Source organism: Henckelia pumila, chromosome 2, assembly GCF_033568475.1.
Source record: "Henckelia pumila isolate YLH828 chromosome 2, ASM3356847v2, whole genome shotgun sequence".
Lineage (NCBI taxonomy): Eukaryota > Viridiplantae > Streptophyta > Magnoliopsida > Lamiales > Gesneriaceae > Henckelia > Henckelia pumila.
In genome coordinates, this window is record NC_133121.1 from 12,275,567 (window position 1) to 12,299,080 (window position 23,514).

At 36.5% G+C, this 23,514-nt stretch overlaps 4 protein-coding genes across 6 annotated transcripts; 2 read left to right on the forward strand and 2 right to left on the reverse strand.

Annotated features, from left to right (window-relative positions):
- Positions 1-2,617: 2,617 nt before the first annotated feature.
- On the reverse strand, positions 2,618-4,558 carry LOC140877225 (uncharacterized). Its single transcript, XM_073280755.1, has one exon. It carries the CDS (start codon positions 4,556-4,558, stop codon positions 2,618-2,620), a length of 1,941 nt encoding a protein of 646 aa, XP_073136856.1.
- Positions 4,559-7,478: 2,920 nt separating this feature from the next.
- Positions 7,479-13,031, forward strand: LOC140880187 (serine/threonine-protein kinase Aurora-3). Of its 2 annotated transcripts, XR_012149609.1 has the most exons (7): positions 7,479-7,656; positions 7,743-7,985; positions 8,644-8,739; positions 9,062-9,276; positions 9,370-9,442; positions 9,541-9,802; positions 13,022-13,031. XR_012149609.1 is itself a non-coding variant. In XM_073284396.1 (6 exons), exons 1-6 carry the CDS (start codon positions 7,519-7,521, stop codon positions 9,640-9,642), a joined length of 867 nt encoding a protein of 288 aa, XP_073140497.1. In that variant the 5' UTR covers positions 7,479-7,518; the 3' UTR covers positions 9,643-9,953. The 2 variants fall into 2 exon arrangements, 1 of the variants encoding a protein (XP_073140497.1); XM_073284396.1 differs by lacking the exon at positions 13,022-13,031 and having other exon boundaries at positions 9,541-9,953.
- LOC140880186 (uncharacterized) lies at positions 11,086-17,660 on the forward strand. 2 transcript variants are annotated; one of them, XM_073284394.1, is made up of 7 exons: positions 11,086-11,526; positions 12,254-12,720; positions 13,273-13,387; positions 14,615-15,340; positions 16,375-16,452; positions 17,093-17,179; positions 17,287-17,660. In XM_073284394.1, exons 1-7 carry the CDS (start codon positions 11,107-11,109, stop codon positions 17,542-17,544), a joined length of 2,151 nt encoding a protein of 716 aa, XP_073140495.1. In that variant the 5' UTR covers positions 11,086-11,106; the 3' UTR covers positions 17,545-17,660. The 2 variants fall into 2 exon arrangements, with proteins under 2 accessions (XP_073140495.1, XP_073140496.1); XM_073284395.1 differs by lacking the exons at positions 16,375-16,452; positions 17,093-17,179; positions 17,287-17,660 and adding an exon at positions 15,727-16,182.
- Positions 17,661-20,048: 2,388 nt separating this feature from the next.
- LOC140884387 (malonyl-coenzyme:anthocyanin 5-O-glucoside-6'''-O-malonyltransferase-like) lies at positions 20,049-21,685 on the reverse strand. Its single transcript, XM_073291127.1, has one exon. It carries the CDS (start codon positions 21,572-21,574, stop codon positions 20,174-20,176), a length of 1,401 nt encoding a protein of 466 aa, XP_073147228.1. The 5' UTR covers positions 21,575-21,685; the 3' UTR covers positions 20,049-20,173.
- Between the last annotated feature and the right edge of the window lie 1,829 nt (positions 21,686-23,514).

Genomic DNA, 23,514 nt, shown 5'->3' on the forward strand with positions numbered 1-23,514 from the left:
AATCCTTCATCTTCCGTCCCTGAAACTGCCTTCCATTATCAGAAACTAATTTTCGAGGAACACCAAACCGGCACACAATATTCTTCCAAATGAAGTTTAACACAACCTCTTCTGTAATTCTTGCAAGGGGCTCTGCCTCTACCCACTTAGAGAAATAATCTACCGCCACCAAAAGGAACTTCTTCTGCCTGGACCCTGGAGGAAAAGGTCCCACAATATCCAAGCCCCACTGGTCGAATGGGCAGGATGCCCATACGGCTTGCAACTCCGCTGTCGGTTTATGAGAAAAATTTCCAAATCTTTGGCATCCTTCGCAAGCATTGACTATTTGACGGGCATCCTGCTGTAGAGTAGGCCACCAATACCCGGCTAATAGAGTACGCCGGGCTAGGCTCCATATTCCTCCGTGATCCCCACAGCATCCCTCATGTATTTCTTGGAGCACATATTTCACCTCCTTTTCCTCCAGGCATCTTAGTAGTGGGCCCTGAAAGGATCTTCGATACAGACTCCCATTCAAAAGGGTGAAACGGGGTATCTGTCTTCTGACCTTTTGGGCCACTGCCCCATCTGAGGGAAGAGTACCTGTCTGTAAATAGTTAATGAGAGGGGTCATCCAAGATTCCTCCTTTCCTTCTTGCTTCTCGTCCTCTATTGCCAATACCGACCCGACTTGTTGTATCACCTCCCGGCTGTCGCCACTGCTCCAGGAAGTGGCCATTTTGGCCAGCGCATCTGACTCAGTATTATGTTCCCGGGGAATCTGCTCTATGCTCCAACTGGAGAAAACACCTCCCTGTTTCTTGACCAGTTCCATGTACTCTCGCAACCTTTCTTCCTTAACACTGAACATTCCCTGTAATTGCTGCACTACCAGCTGGGAATCAGAGTAAATAATCACATGCTCCGCTCCTGCCTCTCGAGCCAACTTTAAACCCGTTGCGACTGCCTCGTACTCCGCCTCATTATTCGACTTGAAAGTGTGCAACCTCATGGCTATCCGGGTTTTTTCCTGCGTGGGAGAGATCAGGACCACACCCACCCCACTTCCTTTCGAGCTGCTAGCTCCGTCCACGAACACCCTCCATACCTCCTCCTGGCCGAACGTGAGAATCTCTGTCAAGAAGTCGGACAGAGCCTGTGCTTTGATGGTAACCCGGGGTTGATATTCGATGTCATACTCCCCTAGCTCTACTGCCCACTTGACCAGTCTGCCCGAAGTATCTGGGTGAGTCATCACCCGACCCAGCAAACTGTTAGTTAAGACCGTGATTGGATGGGATAGGAAGTATGGTCTAAGCTTCCGGGCTGTAAGGATGAGCGCAAGAGCCATCTTTTCTATATCACCATACCTAATTTTTGGTCCTTTCAAGGCATGACTTACATAATAGACAGGTTTCTGGTCCCTGGCTTCCTCTCTGATCAGTACGGAACTTACAGCATGCTCAGTTGTAGAGAGATATACCCACAATCTTTCTCCAGGTTTTGGTTTGACCAGAATCGGCAGATTAGCCAGATGCTCCTTCAATTCCTGAAAAGCTTTCTCGCATTCCTGAGTCCATCCGAATTTTTGGGTCTTCCTCAACACCTGGAAGAAAGGATAACTCCTATGAGCCGAACGGGCGATGAATCGGGACAGGGCGGTGATTCTTCCTGTCAACCGCTGTACCTCCCGGATAGAGGTTGGTGAGGGCATTTCTTTCAATATTTTCACCTTTTCAGGATTAACTTCTATCCCTCTCTCCGTTACCACAAAACCTAAAAACTTCCCGCTCTTGACTCCGAAAACACACTTGGCCGGGTTAAGTTTTATCCCGTACTTTCGAAGAGTGTTAAAGGTTTCTTCTAAGTCGGGAATGAAATCCCGCCCAGCTCGGGACTTTACCAGGATATCATCTACATATACCTCCACATTCCTGCCGAGCTGGCCTTGGAAGACCTTGTCCATCATCCTTTGATAGGTGGCCCCTGCATTTATTAACCCAAACGGCATAACCACATAACAAAAAGTCCCTCCGGAAGTGATAAAACTAACCTTGTCTTGATCTTCCTGTGCCAGGGGGATTTGGTGGTATCCCTGGTATGCGTCCATAAAGCTAAGCAACTCAAAGCCTGATGTAGAGTCCACCAGCTGGTCCACCCGAGGGAGAGGGTAACAATCTTTAGGGCAAGCTTCGTTCAGGTTTTGGAAATCAATGCACATCCTCCACTTCCCGGTAGTTTTGGGTACCAGTACCACGTTGGACAGCCAAGTAGGGAACTGTACCTCCCGGATATGCCCTGCCTCTTTCAACTCCCGAACCTGGTCAGCGATGACTTTGTCCTTATCCGCCCCAAAATGTCGCTTCTTCTGTTTGATAACCCGAGCTCCCGGGAGGATATTAAGCTTGTGTTCGGCCACCTGAGGTGGGATTCCAGTTAACTCCTGGGAAGACCAGGCGAATACATCTGTATTCTTGGCCAGGCATGCTTTCAATTGATTCATAAAGCCGACCTCCAAATCCCTAGCCACCTTGACAATTTTTCCTGGTTGTTCTGGGAATAATTGCACTACCTCATGCTCCTCCTTAACCTCCCCTATTGTGCACACCTCCTTTTTGCCAGGATCACCTCCTCCTTATTCACCATGAGCTTTCTTATTGTCCACTCGTACCGTATCAGCATAACATCTTCGAGAGAAGGGTTGGTCTCCTTTTACTTCCCCTATCTGGTTTCCCACCGGGAATTTAATCTTTTGATGATATGCAGAAGCCACAGCCATGAAGGCGTTCAAAGCTGGTCTCCCCAAGATTACATTATAGGAAGATGGAGCTTCTACTATTGAAAAGAGAGTCATGATAGTTCTTCTCAATTCACCGGCTCCCAGGGTAATGGGCAACCAAACCTCTCCCCGAGGCTGTACTGTGTGCCCCGCGAACCCGTAGAGAGAGGTTTTCACCAAATTGACCTCACATCCCAGCAGGTCCATTTGTTCAAAAGCTTCTTGGAAAATGACATTTACCGAGCTTCCCGAATCAACGAAAACCCGCCTTATGTCATAGTTAGCCACCCTGGCTTGGATGAGCAAGGCATCATTATGAGGGGTGACCACGTCCTTCAAATCCTCTGGCCCGAAGGAAATGACCGGGCAAGAGGTTACTTTCCGGGTCTCTAAACCCAATACTTCTCTCTTACTCCAGGATTTCCGAGCCCTATTCGAATCCCCATCAGTGGACCCCCCTGATATCATGTTGATGACTCCTCGGGAGGGTCCATCTCGTGTCCTATCCTCCAATCGCTGAGGTGGAACCCCCCGGGCTTTTTCTGAGATAGCCTCATCAGGCCTGTGCGCCGCAAATCCTGGTGCCCTATAAGGTCCTCGCTGTCTTTTATCCATCCTCCTTTCCTCTCCTGACATCGGCCTTTTTGCATCCGGGGCGCGTCTTCTGCACTCGCTGGTATCATGAGTGTTGACCTCGTGAATGGAGCAATATTTTCCCGCTCCTTTTTGGGAGGTCTGCCGAACTCCCTCCTCGCACACATGGACCCCTCGATCTCTAGTTACTTTCGGCGGGGCATGAGCCATCAACCTCCCCAGATAATCAGTTTTCCCTCCTCCCGGGTTATTCCTACTTCCTCTCTCTATGTTCCCTTCTCGCTTGTCTTTATCCCGCTTTTGCTTCTGGGCCTCCTCCATATTAATGTACTTTTCAGCCCGGGCTAAGAGGTCTTCAAAGTTTCGAGGGGTTTTCTTTACCAGCGACCGGAAGAATTCTCCCTCCCTGAGACCTTGAGTAAAGGCTGTGATCCGGGTTTTCGGTGCGCACGCTGGAATCTCTAAAGTTATTTTGTTGAACTTCTTGATATATGCTCTTAGAGATTCCTCTCCCACCTGCTTTACCTCAAAAATACTGAGAGTAGTCTTTCTGTACCGTTTACTGCTGCTGAAATGCTGCAGAAAGATTTCCCGAAACTTTTTAAAGACATCAATGCTTCCGTCCTCCAAGTTTTCAAACCACCGTTGGGCAGAATCTTCCAATGTGGTTAAGAAAACTTTACACTTGATTTGATCATTATAACAATGTAACATGGCCACATTTTCGAACCGGGCCATGTGCTCCTCTGGATCACCACTACCATCGTACCCTTTGATCTTCGCTGATTTGAATTGTAATGGCAAGGGCTCTTTAATAATCTCTGGCGAGAAAGGGCATCCCGAGCTTTTGACTCGCGAAGATTCCCGCGAGTCAGTGTTTTCCAATTTTAGAATTTTTTGTTTCAGCAGTTCCAACTCCCCCACCATGGTGACATGGGCAGACTCAGCATGTGATTCTGCCTCCTGTTCCGCCTGTATGCCCTCTCGTCCTCCTCCTCTCTTCTCCTTCTCTTTTCCTTCTTCCCGCACCTTGTCTACTGTTTTTTCCTGCTCCTTCCCTAGTTCCCCCTGGTTCCTCTCCTGCTCCTGCTCCTGCTCCTGTTGCTTCTCCGGATCGCCTTCCCCCTTCTCCTGTCGTAGAGCTAGGATCCTTTGTAATGCAGCCTCTACCATGGCATTCACTTGATCCTGCAGATTTGCCATCGCTCGCTGGGAGCTTTCGGGATCCTCAATAATCGTCATATCCACGTCTTAAATCTCAGAGTTTCCCACAGACGGCGCCAATGATGCGAACATCATAAAATGTATGCCCCGGGGGTGGGTGTAATCCCGGGAAGTGGATGGTTTTAGATATACGGAGTGGACTTAAAAAATTTTAGAGAGTGAGTGTGTGCTAGAAAGTGATTGTCCTCTCCCCTTGACCAGGCGTAGGAGCCTGGTATTTATACGTGCTGACCTGACTCTTTTATGATTATCCAGTATGGCCTAACTGACACTTTGCGATAGGACGGTTGTCACGTGTGATTAGACACCCCGTAATACTAGGAGGAACCCATACCGTGACAGCGTGATTCATAATGATTTGATTCGAAGTAGAAGTCTGCCACACGTAAAAGAGGTATGGGCTTCATTTTATATAAAATGACCTTGGGCCCACCGAGTATTATCGGCCCCTGGTTTCCGGATACTTATCCTTTCATCTGTGGGCCCCTGAGGGAGCTTCTAAGTCCCTGGTTTACAAGTCGACCCCGGGCCCATCACCCGGGAGGGAGTCCCCTGAGGGAGCTCCTGGGTTCCCGGTTTACAAGACAACCTCGGGCCCGTCACCCGGGATGATGCTGGGTTCCCATCTCGCAAGATGACCCCGGACCCATCGTCTGATCATACCAGGATAACAGACGACAAATTGGATATACCTATGAAATGTGAGAGGTGGCACATGTGAATGTGAAAATTATTAATTGAAGCAAAATGGAGGAGAAGGGCACGGAAAACTTCCCCACGATAAAGAACGTGCTCGAACTGGGATTTTTGTGTAGGTTATTTACTTTATCATGTTTTTTCTTTTTTTGTTTTTTTAATTGATAAATTTGAGAGTCAAATATGTAATTTGATTTTTATTGACATACCAACCTACCAAACAGTTTGTAAAAGGCCCTCCCCTATTTAATAGAATGGTAAAAGATGAAGAGTTGTTTGGTTGGCATGTCCTCAGTTTGATTGTTTTTGTGTGTTTTTTTTTCTGAGTTCATTTTAATTAAACTTGTTTTAAGTTGAAGTGATCGTGCCAGAAGTGATACTCATTATCGATTCATTTTCGAGTTATTTGCACCAAATACACCTGTAAAATATTAAAAATGCACGCTTTTTTCATGTGAAATTTTAATAGGCATCTTCAAATTTGACCTTTTATAAAATTAGCACACGTGCCCCTTTATATGAGCGATTGTTGCACACGCGCCCTTCATGCGATTGGACAAAAATTTTGATTTTTTTGCAACAATACCCCTGTGAAATATTAAAATTGCATATTTGATCCCTTGAGAGCGTAATTTTTAAATTTTTTCAATCCTTAAGATCCAATTATAAAATATTTATCAAACATTTATATTTTATGAATTTTTATTTTATTTTATTTTATTTTAAATTTATTATTATTAATTAATTTGTTTCTAAAAAAAATTATTACTTTATCTTGATATCATTATTTTATTAAACTTACTTCGTGCTTTCAACTTTTTCATTAAATATGCATTCATAAACAATGATTTAAATACGTAAAAGTACTAAAATATTAAACTAATTAAAATGATAAATTCAAACATATTACTTTTTCGATTTAGGACTATATAGTATTGAACCAAAATCTAAAATTTTGAAAAAATGTATTGCACAATTTGCAATAAATAATAAAAAAATAAAATTATTATATAATGATAAAATTTACTATTAATTCTATATTTAATTGAATAAATAATATTTTTAATTAAATAACTATGAAAAATATTAGTTATTTTATCTTAATATTAGTTATACAAAAAATATATTTTAATAGTAAATTTTATCATTATATAACCACTTTATTTTTTTATTATTTACTGCAAATTTTGCAATACATATTTTCGAAAAATTTAGATTTTGGTTCAAACATATATAGTCTTAAATTGAAAAAGTAATATGCATGAATTATCATGTTTGTTCAATATTTTTGTACGTTTAGGTATTTAAATCCTTCTTTATGAATGCATGTTTAATGTAGAAATTGGAAAAAATGAAGTAATTTAATAAAATAATGATATCAAGATAAAATAATAATATTTTTTTAGAAACAATTCGTTGGCCTGCAGGGAGTCGTTTCTTAACTTCAATCCGCTTGCTTAGATCCCGCTTCGATAGTGAATCACCTACTCTTTAACCGAGACTCGAAAGGTTGAAACCGTTAGGACATAACGATCCCGTCCAAGCCACAATTCTAATGGCGTGCGGCCCATCAACCTACTAGCAATGGGGGAGAATGCAAGAATGAATCTCAAAAAGGTCTGCTCCCATAGGGAAGTTTCAAATGCCGACTGGAAACTAAGTTATTCCGATCACACAAGCCATTTTTAAAGATTCCTCTCAGAAGGAAAAAAGGATAAAGGATTATTTTGATTGCATAATTAATAATAATAAATTTAAAATAAAAATAAAAATTTATAAAATGTAAATGTTTGATAAATATTTTATAATTGGATGGGTTTAATAGATTTAAAAATTATAATCTCAAAAGGTCAAATATGTAATTTTAATATTTTACTGGGGTATTTGGTGCCAAAAAAATTCAAAATATTGACCCGGTCGCATGAGGAGCGCGTGCGCAACAATCGATCATATGAAGGGGCACGTGTGCTAATTTTATAAAAGTTAAAGATTGAAGATTTTTATTAAAATTTTATCAAATAAAAGTGTAAATTTTCAATATTTTATTTCATAGTGATATTTGCTGCAATAATTCCTTTTTCGAGAAACAAATCACATTGTGACCCGACCCGTTTTACCCAACCCGGTTAGACAACGGTCTGATTCCAACATTGCGAGTAGCTAATTCAAAATCCCCCATTTCCCCTTTCACAATCCAGTTTTCGACTCCCTAAATTCCTCAATTACCCGATTGTTCGTCGCAAATGGCTCCTCATCGCCCGAAACCCCCCAAACAACCACCCAAAACTCCCCGAAAGCAATGGTCAATCGACGATTTTGAAATTGGGAAGCCCCTGGGCAAAGGCAAATTCGGCCGAGTCTACCTTGCACGTGAAATCAAGGTAGGTGATCGCATTCTTAGTTTTATGGAGTATTTTTGCGAGTTTTTTTATACTTGGGATTAATTGTTTTCTCTTTGGTGTGTTAGAGTAAGTATATAGTGGCGTTGAAGGTGATATTTAAGGTGCAAATCGAGAAGTACAGATTGTTCCATCAGCTGAGAAGAGAAATGGAGATCCAAATAAGCCTCCGCCACCCAAATGTCCTGAGACTTTACGGATGGTTCCATGATGAAGACCGGATTTTCTTGATCCTGGAGTATGCTCATGGGGGTGAGCTGTACAAAGAACTACGTAAATCACACCACCTTACCGAGAGACAAGCGGCCACTGTAATCAGAATCCCTTCTCATTTTATGTTTGTGCGTGTGCTTCTATAATTTTAATGGAGAAGATTTAAAATTCAACATTTGATTGTTCCAGGAATGTGATATAACAGGGGGAAATTTTCAAATTGATAGCACGAGTGAATGATATGGTTCTTGAAACATCTAAAACTTATTGTGCATTTAAAGTGAGAAGGAGCTATCGATTTCTAATGTTATGGAATAATTTAGTCAAAATATTATTTAAAAACTTTGAATTTGAAGTCCTTAGAAATCTTGGGAGGATTTTACTATACACGGAAACCATCTCTTAGATACGATTTGTTTTTGAAAGGTTTGAATGGCACAACTCACAACGAAATGTTTGGTTTATGCATTTATGTGTTGTGTATACTCTATTTTCCATTTACGAAGAATCTAGATTTTACTGATATCCTTTTATCTTGTGAATTTGTTGAGGTCTCTCTAAAAACGAACAACATATGTAATGAATAGCATGATACATAAGAAATTCGGATACAGCTAGCGTTTATCAAGCATTTCTGAACTTGGGTCCGTCAGTAGCTCTTTAATTTCCGGCAATGTACTATTTACCATCTACTACATGAGTTTTTTTTAACATTAAAATTGTATTCTGACACTTGATATTTTATTTGAAAATTAGTACATAGCAAGTCTCACACAAGCTTTGGCGTACTGTCATGAAAAGCATGTGATTCACAGGGATATCAAACCGGAAAATTTGTTGCTTGATCATGAGGTAATGCCCTTTGTCAACTTGTAATCTCCGAGCTTTGTTTCCCAGAGCAACTACCACCACTTAGTTGGACGAAATCTGGTGCAGTGTATAAATGCTGAAATGGGTGCAATACTAATAATTTAAATTACATAGTTTATCGACCATGTCATGAATGTCAAATTTATGAACAAGAAGCCAGTGCAAATCAGTTGTAAGGCAAAATAAAGAAGTGTCCTTGTGGGACCGTGAACTATTTTCCGAATTTCCTCCTTTAATCTTCGCCACAAAGTGTGAGAAATTTTGGAATCTTCCAATATTCGTTAACTTTGTGCGTCACTCATAGGGTCGGCTCAAGATTGCAGACTTTGGTTGGTCTGTACAATCCAGAAGCAAAAGACACACCATGTGTGGAACTCTGGACTATTTAGCACCAGAAATGGTGGAGAACAAGGCCCATGACTATTCAGTGGATAACTGGACATTAGGTGTTCTTTGCTATGAATTTTTATATGGTGTGCCTCCATTTGAGGCTGAAAGTCAGTCAGACACATTTCGAAGGTATGAAATAAGCTCTTTTTTTTATTTACCTAGTATTTTCACATTTCTTCCATTGGATCAGAAGCTTATAATGATTTCCTTGGACATATGTAGGATTATGAAAGTTGACCTTAGCTTTCCTTCCACCCCTGAAGTGTCTGAAGAAGCCAAAAATCTCATTAGCCAGGTAAATTAATGGCATTGATTTACTGTTACTTTCATGAACAGACAATATGGAAAGATTTCTCCATCCTGATTGCTATGAGGGCTTAAAAACTTGTGCAGCTTCTCGTAAAGGACTCGTCAAAACGGCTCCCTCTTCAAAAGATCATGGAACACCCTTGGATAGTTAAGAACGCTGACACCATGGGCATCTGCCCAAACTAACGCAGAACGTCCTTTTCTATCTTTAAAATCTGGAGTTTAGGAATCTAACTCATAGAATCCTAGGTTGAAAGGCATGAACTTCGCAAGAAATGCAACATTCTTTCCATACCAAATTTGCAGCATCGTGTTTGTGTAGTAGATGCAAAGATGGTTTGTGGAGGTAGATTAAATGTCATTCCATGTGATCAATTTGTAGTCACACTGTACGCATTGTAGTCTGTAGATTATTTTTGACAAATTGTGTAATCGCTAATGCTTATGTTCATTTTTCTCGTATCACTACATATTGTAGGATTATTAGAAATGCAACCAAAGTCTCATAGGAAGATCACGAGCTTATGAGTTTATAAGATGAAAAAATATCTTCATTTACAACATTGTTGATACACAAGATTTTGTAAGGTTTTTGCTTGTGGTATGCACACAACCCACACACACAACACATGAAATCATGACTACTCTTTTTAATTTTTTGTTTTGTTTTTGTTTTGTTTTATCGTTAAAATAAGTAATACGACATAAAATAAGTTTAAAAAATATAGTCCGACATCAAATGAGTAAATTTGTCAAGAAAATAATTTATATAATTCTTTATTTAATTTTTTGCAAATAAAAATGTAATTTATTTATATATTTATATTCATTTTTTCCATTTTACTAAAGATTATTACATATTAATTAATGTAATTATCTCAAAGGTTCATATTTGTCAACCCTTTTTATTGAATTCTTATCTTCAAATAAAATTAATTTGATACTTCTTTCAATATATATAAGTCAACATCTTGATTCGAGATTAATTACGATTAGGTTGCTATGTAGTAGGCGTACACACAAATATATACATATATATTATGTTTGTTTTTTGGTTGAAAATATATATATATTATCGTATTGTCTTACTTATTTTATCATGTAGATGTATTTTAATTAACCAAATTTTAATTAATTAATAATTTTGAGATAAAATTACAATTATATATTAATTTAATTCACTATTAATCTTACTTTATTATTATAGTAGAGAGCTTTTAATTAATTAAATTTGTATTTTTAAAATTTTAGATAAGATAATTGTAACTCTTAAACTTTTGAATATCTAATTAATCATATAAATTTTAAAAATAAGATGAAAATCAATTAACATAATAATTTTTTATGTATATACACGCATCGCGTGCGATATACGCTAATATTTAGTATTAAACATGAAATATATAGAAATTTTGCCAATATTTTCTTTTAAAATCAGCTTGATCAAATTATAAACTCGTGAAACAAATTTAAATAATTATATAAAAAATATAAAATGAGCTAACACACTACTTGAAAATATATTTATTTCATGTATAATTCTTTCCCATATTTTTTTTTCGAAAAAAAAAAATATTGAAATAGGAAGAGATGTATCTTTTAATCCCCTCATTTTGGAAGTATAAACAAACTCCTCACAATTTCACGACAATGGCCGCCACGGACGCCTCCGCCGTCTCCTCCTCTTCCTCCGCCGCCGCCGATAAACCAACTAAAACGCGTGCTGGCAAGCACAACAAGCAAGACGAGCTGAAACGCCACCGTTCGGTCTTCGATGTTTCGCAGGATTTCTTCGATTCCTGCCTCCTACTCAAGCGTCCTTCCTCTTCTCTACCGGATTCCGATTTCTCCCATCTCTCCCTCCGATCCTTGGAAGACGTAGAATTGGAATTAGAATCGAGAGAGAAACTTATTGGCAATGATCTTGCTGGTGTTCCTAACAGTAGTAACGTGGATAGCAGTAGTGATTTCAAATCTATGCAGAGATGGTCTTGCAATACGTGTAAGGCGGAGTTCGAGTCTCTCCAAGACCAAAGATTTCACTTTAAATCCGACCTACATCGTTTCAATGTATGTCATTGATTTTACTATTATATTCAGAAGAATTATTATCTTGGTACGCATAGTTAAACTTTTATTTACATAGTTTTACACACGATACGTGTTATGTTTCTTTTAAGAACAATGATAATAATCGAAGCACTGGTCTGTGTGTCGTTGAAGTACCGTCATCACCTCATGTAATCACTTTTTTCCCCTTTTTTAAAAAAATTTAATTTTGAGAATAAAAGCTTCATAGCATCATGTTTGAGAATTTAAAGATTGTCACCTTATACAACATCTTAGTTTGATAGTAAGAAAATAATTTTGCAGATGAATGAGGTCTCACATTAGTAGGTATTGCTATCAGTTTGCAAAGGACGGAACTTTAGTCTTCTACAATTGCATTGATCCAATTGTGATTTGGAAATTAGTTAAAGGAAATTCCAATAGGTCCTATTTTTTCTCGTGCTCTTATCGGGGAAAGAAGGCATGGAGCTGATTTCTTTAACCCTTTTACGTTTTCTTCTGTCTGGGCTTCAGAAATTCTTTATACGAAATGGAATTGACCTTGTGATTGCTACACGGGTGGACTGGATAAATTTATATGATTCGTTGGAATTGCCCACGTGATAATTTATTTATTTTGCCCTGTTCAAGTGCCTGTGAATAGTAATGTACTTATTTAACCTCATTGGTCCCCAGTATTCCATTCTAGTTTCAATCCTTGATTTACTTGTTTGCTATCTGATCTCAGATAAAGCTAAGTATTTCTGGCAAAAATAGCATCAGTGAGGAAGATTTTGATGAAACAACCTCTGATTCTCTATGCAAAGACTATGACATATCAAGTATCTCAGGATCAGAAGATGAAGATGAGAGGGAGAATGGTGTTGTCATTGATAGACAGAGTGGAAACAGTGGAGTTTTGAAGAGTAAAATATTTATGCAGTTCAAAACAGGGGAGAGAATTTCGGTTTGGAGATGTTTAGTTCTCGTTGAGTCTGAAAATATTTCATTTGAAAATGACCAAAAGCTTGACATGGATGGTGGTGGGGGAGTGTTGCATCTGTCTCATAAGCAAGTGATTGAAAAGCTGAAATACATAGTCCATGAACCTAGAGATAACACCTGTTTGCGGATTGTTTTACTTGCGAGGGGTGGACATTTTGCTGGCTGTGTTTTCGATGGCAACTTTCTCGTGGCTCATAAAACATTCCACAGGTTAGTGCCATCCCATCATATTGTTTGTTTAGAACTGGTACCATTTTCTATATCCTGTCTTGTTAAGTCAAATTATGGTCATTTTCCAACTTTGTTAACTAAGAGAACGAATGCTGTAATTTTTTTTGATGATATTACTTACACCTCATGTTATATTATGTGATTATGTCTATATTTTTGAAAGCTATTCACTTTATAATTGACTAGCAAATTTCGTACATCATTCCTGAAAAATAATTCTGTGTTTTTCATGATTAAGTTCATTTCCAGTCTTGTGTAAACTTCGGCGAACTAAGAGAAGTTGATTAAATGAAAATAGTTTCTTCTAGTTTGTTGGTTAACACATTGATATTTTTGGAGCTTTTTTTTGTTAATTTGTTGAAAATGATTTATAAATATTATTTGACCTGAATGTTTTGGAATTTGGGCTAATAGACATTGCCCACTTTTGCATATTGTAAGTTGCTTCACATCCTGCGAAGTTAATATATTTCTTTATGGTCATGAATTGTAGAATTTTCTAAATTTGTGCTTTTGTGCATGAACCTGCAGATATGTTGTCAGGGCCAAGGCTGGTAAAAAGCAGTCATCAAAAGATGCAGGTGGTCGTGGTATTCATTCTGCTGGAGCTTCACTTCGTCGGTATAATGAATTTGCTCTTAAGAAGGTATGAGGTGTTGATCGTTGACTAGAGTTGAGAAATTTTACTACTTTTAATACTATTTTATGGCATCTGCATCCCTCACATTCCAAAGTAAGAGAGAATTTTGTAAATTCATTGACTTTAGTGTGATTAATTTCTATTTGCTGTTCGTGTTCTACATCCTCGTCCATAGCTTGTTGGCAGGGGCGTAGCTAGAGACTTTGAATCTGGTGGGCAAAAAAAATGAAAATAAAAATTATGAAACGTATCACATACATCAATTAGTCTAATAAGATTTTGAAAGAAAATAAAGAAAAACTTTTTTTAAAAAAAAACTTGGGAAAGTTTCATATTCAAGAAATTAAAAAAATTGAAAAAAACTCATAAAAGAATATTTTTTACCTCTCACAAAATTGTGTACCTCATATGTATTTATATGTATTGATAAATCTCAACCCTTGAATACATCGTTGGGGTGGTGCCTGTAAAGGTAGGATGCAATTATCTCCCACAAACTCATCTTATTATAAATTTTTTTCATACCAATAAACCATTATAAGTTATTAAAAGTATAATTTAATTTAACAAAGAACTAATGTCTGAATTTTAAAGTGATTGTTAATTTAACTTAATTTGTCATTATATTCATTTAGGTAAATAAATTCATGTAATATTATTTATATCCCACTAGATTTTAGATAAAAGTGTTATGAGCACAATTTAATGACTGTTTATCCTTACTAACATTTGTTTGTGGAAAAACCTTCTAGGACGGATGAAGAATAATTGTCAAATAGTATTTAATATTTGGTTCATCTTCAAATTCAACTCTAGAAAGCAAAATTAAAATGAGAGGCTGGTTGTTTGAAATTGGGCAAAATGCCTGCCGGGCAATTGCACACCTTTGCCCATAGTTGGATGATGTTCTTTAGCTGCCCAAGTTTAGTTTAGCATCTATCAGGTGGAAACACTTACAAACTGCATTCTGGTATTTGACTTGGTGATAATTTTTTTCCACATAATTCTAGGAAGTCTTTTATCTACGCCACTTTGTTTAAAATGTTGTTAGCACTTAGCATGCTTATTTAAACTCAACTCGATTCCTCGAGAAATGGGTCTTATTGAGTTGTATTCAACCTCGTAATACTTCCTCCTGGGAGTAAATATGTATATATCTCCAACTGCATTTTGGAGCCGTTCCCATACATATACTGTTGGGATATTGCTGTAATTCTTTTTTGCTATAACCAGGATGTTCAAGAGTTGCTTACTTCGTGGAAGCCTTATTTTGCTGTTGCATCCTGTATTTTTATTCATGCTCCTTCAAATAATCGTCAACTTGTTTTCGATGGAGAAAAACCTTTATTTGTATGTCGGCATCATGCCATTAGAAGTATTCCATTGACTGTTAGGAGGCCTACCTTTAAGGAAGCTAGGCGAATATATGGCTTGCTGACGCAAATTGCTTATGAGATAAATGAAGAAACAGCTCCCAGTACACTAGAGGATCCATTATCTGGTGTAAGCATTGAAAATGATAGCTGTGTTGAATCCAGCAATACGGAGTTGAGAGAAAAATTTGAGGGTACTGATATCTCTGAGGGATTGGCTGTTTTCAAGGAAATGGATGGTTTGTCTGTATCGTTGGAAACCAAAAATGAGGATGCTAATATAGATGGTTTGTCTATGTCTCTGGAAACCAAAAATGAGAATACTGATATTGCCACATCTACTCCTTTACATGAAGCAGCGAAGTCAGGAAATTCTGAAAAAGTTTTAGAACTTTTAGAACATGGTCTGGATCCTTGCATCAGAGATGAGAGGGGTCACACACCATATACGCTTGCCAATGAGAAAGAGGTGAGGAATACTTTTAGACGGTTCATGGCATTAAACCTTGAGAAGTGGGATTGGCAGGCTGCTCAGGTGCCCAGTGCGTTGACAAAAGAGATGGAAGAAGCTCAAGCTGCTAAGCAGGTAAAATGGCGTTGCTTCACAAATTCATTTCAACTTTTCGGTTAAGCCGCATTATTTGACTTGATTTTATGATTGCATCAGTTTTGTTTGATAGTTACTTGCTGATAACTGATGTTGTATTTTATATACTTTGTCTACAATTTGTGGATCATTCTAGCTTAGGAGTGCTACCAGATCGAGTCAAGCTGAATATGTACATTTTTTTCAGTCTTAACTCGAACCTTAATCTAAACCAGCCAAGCTTGAGAATGGTTTGATTTTTGGAAAAACTATAGTTCGGTGTTTAAGCTCGGATAGATCCAATATTTGAGATCAAGATTAAGTCTTTCTAAAACAGATTAATTTCATTGAAGCTCTGTCGAGCTCAACTTTGAAAACATGAGCAGGCTTTTGCTGCTCTAGTCCAGCCACATATGTAAGAGTGAAGCAACAAGAAAGGGGAGAATGGAACTCTGCCAAGGATCAACGAGATATTTCTTTCATTTCTCAATTTTGAAAGGGGAAGACAAAGTCCTAAATGTGGCGATGAAAGAGAAAGAAACTACATAGATTTTCTATGAAGATACAAAAAATTTTAAAAATAATATAAAATGTAAATATTTTAGAAAATATTATTTCGTAAAAAAACATAAAAATGGTCCGTCTTTAAGAAATTAAACTTGAAATATTCCTTGTGTTTGAAGTTTGAACCACGTGTTACTCAAGTCTATTCAACTGATTAACACTCAGTGACTTAGATTTTCAACATGTGGATTCAGCTGCCTGCTGAAGTCTTCACCCTTTTGTCTGGTTTGCTTTACATGTCGCCTTTAACCTCTGTCCATAGATGGCTTTCATCATTGGAAACTCAGACTCCCACTCACCGTGAGAGTGAAATTCCCATCAGTTTGGGTGCTAAAACACATGACATCAATAATAATAAAAATTTATGATAAAACACACTTAGAATATCGATCATGTCATCCAGATGCCATCATGCTGTACCTGTTTTCGCATTACATTGCTTGTAAAGGCTTTATTTGACATTTGATCAGGCCGAGAAAGATGCTAAGAAAAAAGCCAAAGCGAAAGAGTCGAAAAAGCTACGAAAAGCAAGAGAGAAGAAAGCTCAGGTTTATTTCATTTATGTTCTAATAATTTGTTACATTTTTCAACAATTCACGAGCTATACAATATTTTGGTGATAGAACAACTAGAATCCATAGTTGTGTAAGTACAGCCCCTTGTGTTACATTTAGATAAATGTCTTTTTGCATTTGTTTCTTTGTTAGAGCCACTTTCATGGGTGAATCCTTGGCCCAGGTAGTGGAGGTAGGATTTTGTCATTCAGAATTGTTCATTTTTTTTCGTAATTCAAATACCTAAGTCAATTACATCTAGTTGGTTCCAATCCCTATTTTGCTGTTGTTGAGTTATTTTTGCTGTGTGGACGCATTTTCTGATCTTGCTAGACTGGTGCTGATGTTAATCAGTGACTAGTGTCCAACATGACGCACTTTGGTGACGCATACCATTTACTGGGAATGTAATAGAGCAATACTGATAGCGTGTAGTTTTCTTAATTTGATTGAGCTGGTTGAAGGCAGTTATAAATCTTGTTCTTTCTTGTAAGATCCGAGTGGATTTTCTTGCTATAAAAATGCCATAAGTTAATATGTCGTTTATTCGTCTCAGATAAGTATTTCCCATCATTGAGAATCAAAAAATTTTACTTCATTTGTAATTTAACTGTCCCCTGACAATAATGAACAGGCCGAAGCTGCTCAATCCCAGAACGCCCCAGTTACATCGAAGACTCTCATTGGTCAATCCAGTGGTTGTGTGACAGTATCCAAAGAGGTTCTGCCCTTTGTCTCCGTCCTCTCATCATGCTAGCACAATGGTTTGGCTTTGGATTATCCTGCAAATCCTGGTCTCTGTTCTCATCTTAGTTTGCATCTTCGCAGGAAGAACACAAAAGAATTCAAGCTGCTGAAAGAGAAAAGAGAGCTGCTGCTGCTGAGAGAAGATCAGCAGCGATGACAGCAGCAGAAGTGCAGAAAACTCCCGGCACGGGGCCAACGGCTTCTCCAACTGAAACCAAAATTTTATGCTCGTGCTGCAACGGTTCGCTGGCTGGTAAAGTACCCTTCCATCGGTATCATTATAAGTACTGCAGCACATCATGCATGCATGTACACAGAGAGATTCTTGAGGACGGGTGACTTTAATTGACTGCATTAATTTTGAGTTATTTTTGTAAACTATCTATATTACTTTGGAGTTATATTTTGAAGTTGGGTATATTTTTTTTATAATGCATATCATTTAACTTTTAAAACTCGAGAGGTAGGAATAACTCAAAGCTGCTTATAGTTATTATTATTATTATAAAATTATGATACCGGTCAATTTTTTTAGAGTTGAAACGCTAATTTCTTCCCATCAAATCACTCAAATTCAACTGTTGAATAGCTCTTTATTATATTTGAATTTTGAGAAAAGTTTCAGGCGGCTGTGATTTATCTAAATAGAAGAGGTGTCCAAATTGTTAACATTACCTAAAAATCTATTATAAATATTTCCAAAAGTCAAAAAAGACCATTCATAAAAGACCATTCTACGATTTAATCCAAAAGTCCTTGTACATTGCAAAATTTTAAAATTAAGCCTAAAAATCTCTTATAAATATTTCCAAAAGTGGGATTGGTCTATACTACATTGGGAGAAGTACATCCCATTTTTTTTAGATGTTCGCGCGAACATCGTGAAAAAACCAAAAAAATATTGATGAAATTCACATGTTTTTTTCTCAGTGAGATGTTCACGAGAACATCTGGTGTTTTTTAGAGTGATATTCGCACGAGTATCTTAAAAAAAAAACATTAAAAGAGTGTATCTCACCCCGAATAGCCTAAAATATCTCCAAAAATGAAGAAAGACCGTTCTACAATTTATAATGCCTAAAAGCCCGAGTCCATTTCCCCTTTTCCCTTCCCTTCTGGGCCCTTGCTAGAATAGTGTTCGACTTGAGACCTTGAGCTGTCATGTCATATTGGTCGGATGACATTGGGTGAGCATTTGCTTTCTGGTTGCATGTTTCATTCTCTTTTACCAATATTTTTTTGCCTATTTATTTGGTTTCCACCATATTTTTTTAGTTTGAAAATTTATTCAATGCATTGGCATTGCTCCTCGAGAGTAGTGGTTTTGTTGAGATGTTATTGTACCATTATCAACAAATAACATTTGTTTTGCTGCGTAAAAAAACCAAGATGGAGTTTTATCAAAACTATTTTTTATTTATTTTTCAAATAAAGTTTATTATTACTTTTCCTTAATTATTATAAATACTAGCAATTGTGTCACGTAATTTTCACGTACTCGACAATTCAATTATTTGGAAAAAAACGTAAAAAAAAATTATACTAGAGAAAAACATGTGAGTTTTTAAAAAGTAAAGAGAATTTGTAAAAATATATTTGGATAATTTAATAAAAACAAATAATGGAATTTGAAAAATAAGGTAAAGAGAAAATAAGATAATGATGTTAGAGAAAAATGAGGATACATTAGTCATTTGAGATATAAATTAAAAAAGATATGTATTAAATTTAGGGTAAAATAGAAAAAAATTTGATGTGATTTGACACACAAAAAACGGTTACTATAACATCCACATCTATTATAATATATATATATATATATATATATACTAGCGACAAAAGCACACAGTTGCATGTGTGATATAATCTATAATATTTTATGATTTTTTTAATGAAATAATGTATTATTTAATAGTTGAAAATTAATTATTGATAAGATAATATAAATTTAATATGCTAATATAATCAAATTGATATTTAAGATATATACGTGTGAAATTAATCATAGAAACAAACATGATACAGATTGGTTGAAAAAAGGTGAAAGAGGTTAGTGAGAGTGAGAAAAAGAAGTTGAGAAAAGTGTGGACAAAAAAAAGTAGAATTGAAAGATGATTTTTGGTGTGTCGTTACATATCAAAAAACAGTCACCGCCTTCAACTTAATCATATCAATTGTCCTAGACGGGAAATGCTAGAATCTATAGGGTAAAATTCATATGACATATCTAAATCGTTCGCTGGACACGAGGCTCACACATATGTTCAATATATGATTGATGTTACAGCAGATGAAAATCACCCGATATAGCATAGCATTTACCATTGCAGACAATCAATGAGCGATGTGATACTGTGTGACGTGAACAACACCACCATTAGATCACTCATGTGAACCTCACATCGGCGATCCAACGGACAGTTAAAGATAGTGAACGGGTAAAATATAACAATTTTTTTTCAATGTTTATTTTTGAATTGGTTTTTGTAAAAGTTAATATTCTTAAGATAGATTGAACTAAACCTCTGTAAAATTGAATTAAGCTTTTATTTTATTTTATTTTATTTGTTTTTTGAGAAAGGATTAAGCTTTTCTACTTTGATATAGAAACGGTCAATAATCTCAATTTTAAATATGAATTTTTCAGTTGACCGAAAGAAGTGCAGTCAAACATGGGATGATCAAGCATTCAAGCTCCTCTATACTATATCCTATCAAACCTGTTTTCCAAACTATAAAAATGATTTTATTCAATTTATAATCAATTTTTCACTTCTAAATCATATGGAAACTAATGTAGTGGCATGAAACATCACAGATTCGATCTCACGTTAAACAAAAAATTTCTCATCAATAATAATAAGAATGGTATGAAAAAACTTGATCCGAAATCGGACAATCGGTTTTTCACGTAATAAAAATAAAAAATAAAACATATAGAAACCATGTCAAACAAAGTGCAAGATGATCATGGTTTCATTATTTCATCCAAGAAGACAGTAGCAAAAGCATCCATCTTCAACTTGGGCAATGACAAACAAATCTCCAATCCGCCATCGGATTGCCCGGATTTGCTGAGCGACATGGATGACCCTCCGTCGATGGACACGGCTTCGTGTTTCTTCGGGTTTCCCCACCCGAAATCCATTTCGTAGAGATTAAATTTAGGGGATCCCGACACCGAAAACAGCCTCTTTCCGAACAGAGCTAAGTAGTCCGTGAACCAAGTGGCTGCGTCACTCAAGACTTCATCTCTCTTGTTCACTTTCTCACTGATAAGATCTCCGATCAACTTCGCGGCCGTAAAGAACCCATCGGCGTCTTTCAGCCGCCGGTGCGTCGACGCTGTCTTGGCCAACGCGAGGCAGTTTCCGAAGTAGTCGGAGGACACGGGCGGATTCAGCCGAGCCCGGGCGTCGACCGCGAAGGCGAAGTATTCGGGCTCGTCCGGATCGACTTCTTCCCCTGCTTCCGCCGCTGATTTGACTAAACAAGTCCACACGTACGCGGCCGTTACAGTGAACGAGGATACGTGGGGGGAATCTGGATTCTTGGAGAGCACGAGATTCTTCAGTTTTTGGATGTCGTTTTTGTGTAGAACATAGGTCGCCCGCACTAAGTTTGTGGGGAATGTTAATGGAACAGCTTCAATCTTGATACCTTTCAGCTTGTTCCAGAAAATATTCTTCAGCCCGAGTGGATCTTTAATCACAGACCTGTCGTAAAATGGAAAAGGAACACTTTGATCCCATAATTCGTCGTCCCCACCGAGTCTGCAAACTGAACTCCAAGCTTTCATGAAACCCACTATCGAACTCGCATCTCCTATGGAATGATGATTGCAGAACCCAATGCAGATACCAGAGCCCGGAAACAGGGTTATCTGCACGGAGAAAAGAGGTACTATTTTGAAGCCTGATTCGGAATCGATTCTTGGTTCTGGTAAATCGGGAACAAAAGGGTAGAATTCATCGGCGATCCTGGATTGGTTTCCAGTCAGGTAATCGAAATCAGAAGCTTCGTTGGCCTCGGCTATGGTGACAGGAACAGAGTCGCCGGGAACATAACGGAACTCCGGCATGTCTGAATTCAGAGGATACAGAAGGTTTCCCGCGAGGGGACGATAATTCTTGAGAGTTTTTGAGAGTGATTTTGTGAGATTGGGAACTATGGTCTCTAGGAAATGAGATTTGGAGCAGGGGAACTGGTAGAAGAGGAGACGCCGGATGGAGTGGAAGTTCAGCCATGGCATGTCGAAGAATGTCACGGAAAGGCGTTGCTCCGCCGCCGAATCCGCCGTGGCGGTCGGCGCAACGTGGCAGAGCTCGTGGATGGTGGCGGCTTTGGGGATGGTTGAACTTGAAGCCATGGATTCTTGGAGTGTGAGCTTTGGCAACGATCTTCCCCCTATATATTAATATAATAGCATAGCTCTACATTTAAATTTAGTAACTAAATAAATCTCATATTAAGCTAAGGATATTTGGGAAAATAGAATCGATATTAGTCATTAATAACTTTTTCATTTATTATTTTGTTTTAATTCAAGAATATCTAGTATTAATGAAATACTGATATATAATAAGTTGTTGTTTTAAATAATTTATTTATTATTAAAAATATAAGAACACAATAATATCTATATATTTTTTTGAAGAAAACATTTCCATTAACTAAATTAAATTTTATTTCTATTAAACTTAAAAATAAAAGTTTATACTAATATTTATTGATGTTTAATTTGTCATTAAAATTTCTTGAATTAAAAAATTTTGAAAAAAAAAAATTCATACATCAAATTTAAGCTGTATTACAATAGTAGTAATTAAATTTCCACTTCAATAATGTCACTACCCATTTTATGTTTAATAACATCTATATAATTAGGAACACAATATGATAAAAACAAAATTATAAATTATAAAGTAAAACTATAATTTGGCAATGCGCTGCCAAATTTAAGAGTTCAATTATTATAGTTTTTAAATAAGATAAAATATTTAAAACACCAATATCTAATTTAATAGTTTTATTATATTTGAATTTTCTATAAATACAATAAAAATCTTGTATTAAAGGAAACAAAGTGAAAGAGATATTAGTAGTTAATATGAGATATTTAGAGTGCATTTGGATTAAGAAGCTAGAAAAAAAATTATTTTTTTTAAAAAAAATTGCTTTTATTGTTACAAATGTGTTTGGATAAATCTGCAGTATTTTTAAAAACACTTATTTAATTCAAAATAAGTATTTTTTAAAAGCACATATTTATTGTTTTTCAAATATTTTTTTTATAACTCAACTAAAAAAAGTGCTTTCAATCTATTTATCCAAACACAAAATTACTATAGTTTTTACTTTAAAAAGTACTTTTAAAAGCCAACTTAAAACAATACTTTTCAAAACAAAATGCTCTGTGTAATGTAATAGTGAAAATTTATCAATATGTGTGGGGTTCATGAAAATATAATGAACCACACATGTATAGATAAATCTACACCTTTAGGATCTAATTACCAGATTGCACTTATGTTTTCCTATATATAAAGAATCTGCCCCTTAGACAATATCTGTTGTTTTACTAAAATTGTTTTTTTTGTGATATAGATATTACAATTTTGTTTTATTTTTTAATTTAAATTTCGACATTTCGAATTACAATTTAGTCAATCGATGATTTTTACGATTATTATATAACTTTTATTTGAATATAAATCAAATTAATTACAAAAATATTATACAAACATGCAACTCATGCATCCATACACTAGTACTCTAAAAATATATGGACTTCATATAACCTAATTAAAATTTGACAATTTGTTATAAGATGAGGGTACTATCCTTAAGCATCCATCAATAATGATATATTCCATAAATATTGATGTCGATATAAATTGTAATAATTTTTTATGGAAAGTTATAGATTCCACACATTTAAATATTTTACAGCCTGCTTCCATTTTTTTTTTTAAATGTAATTTAATTGTTCAACTTGGACAAAATCATAGTTGGCTGGATTTTAGCTAGTGTATCTTACACAAGTTATTCAATATTCACGATAGAAATTTAAGATCGTTCGGGGCTAATTGCATTAATTTTTTTGTGAAAAGTCTAAAAGACATAAAATTTCTAATAAAATATTAATAAATTAATGCATCCTTCAGTTTTTTAAAATGTAGCATATTGTACCCATATGTTATACAAATTCGGGCATATTTATACATTTTGATAGGGGTTTTTATGCTAATTTTTTTAAAACATAAGGTCTAACATGCTATTAATTTTACATAGGGTGTTTTTTGCTTT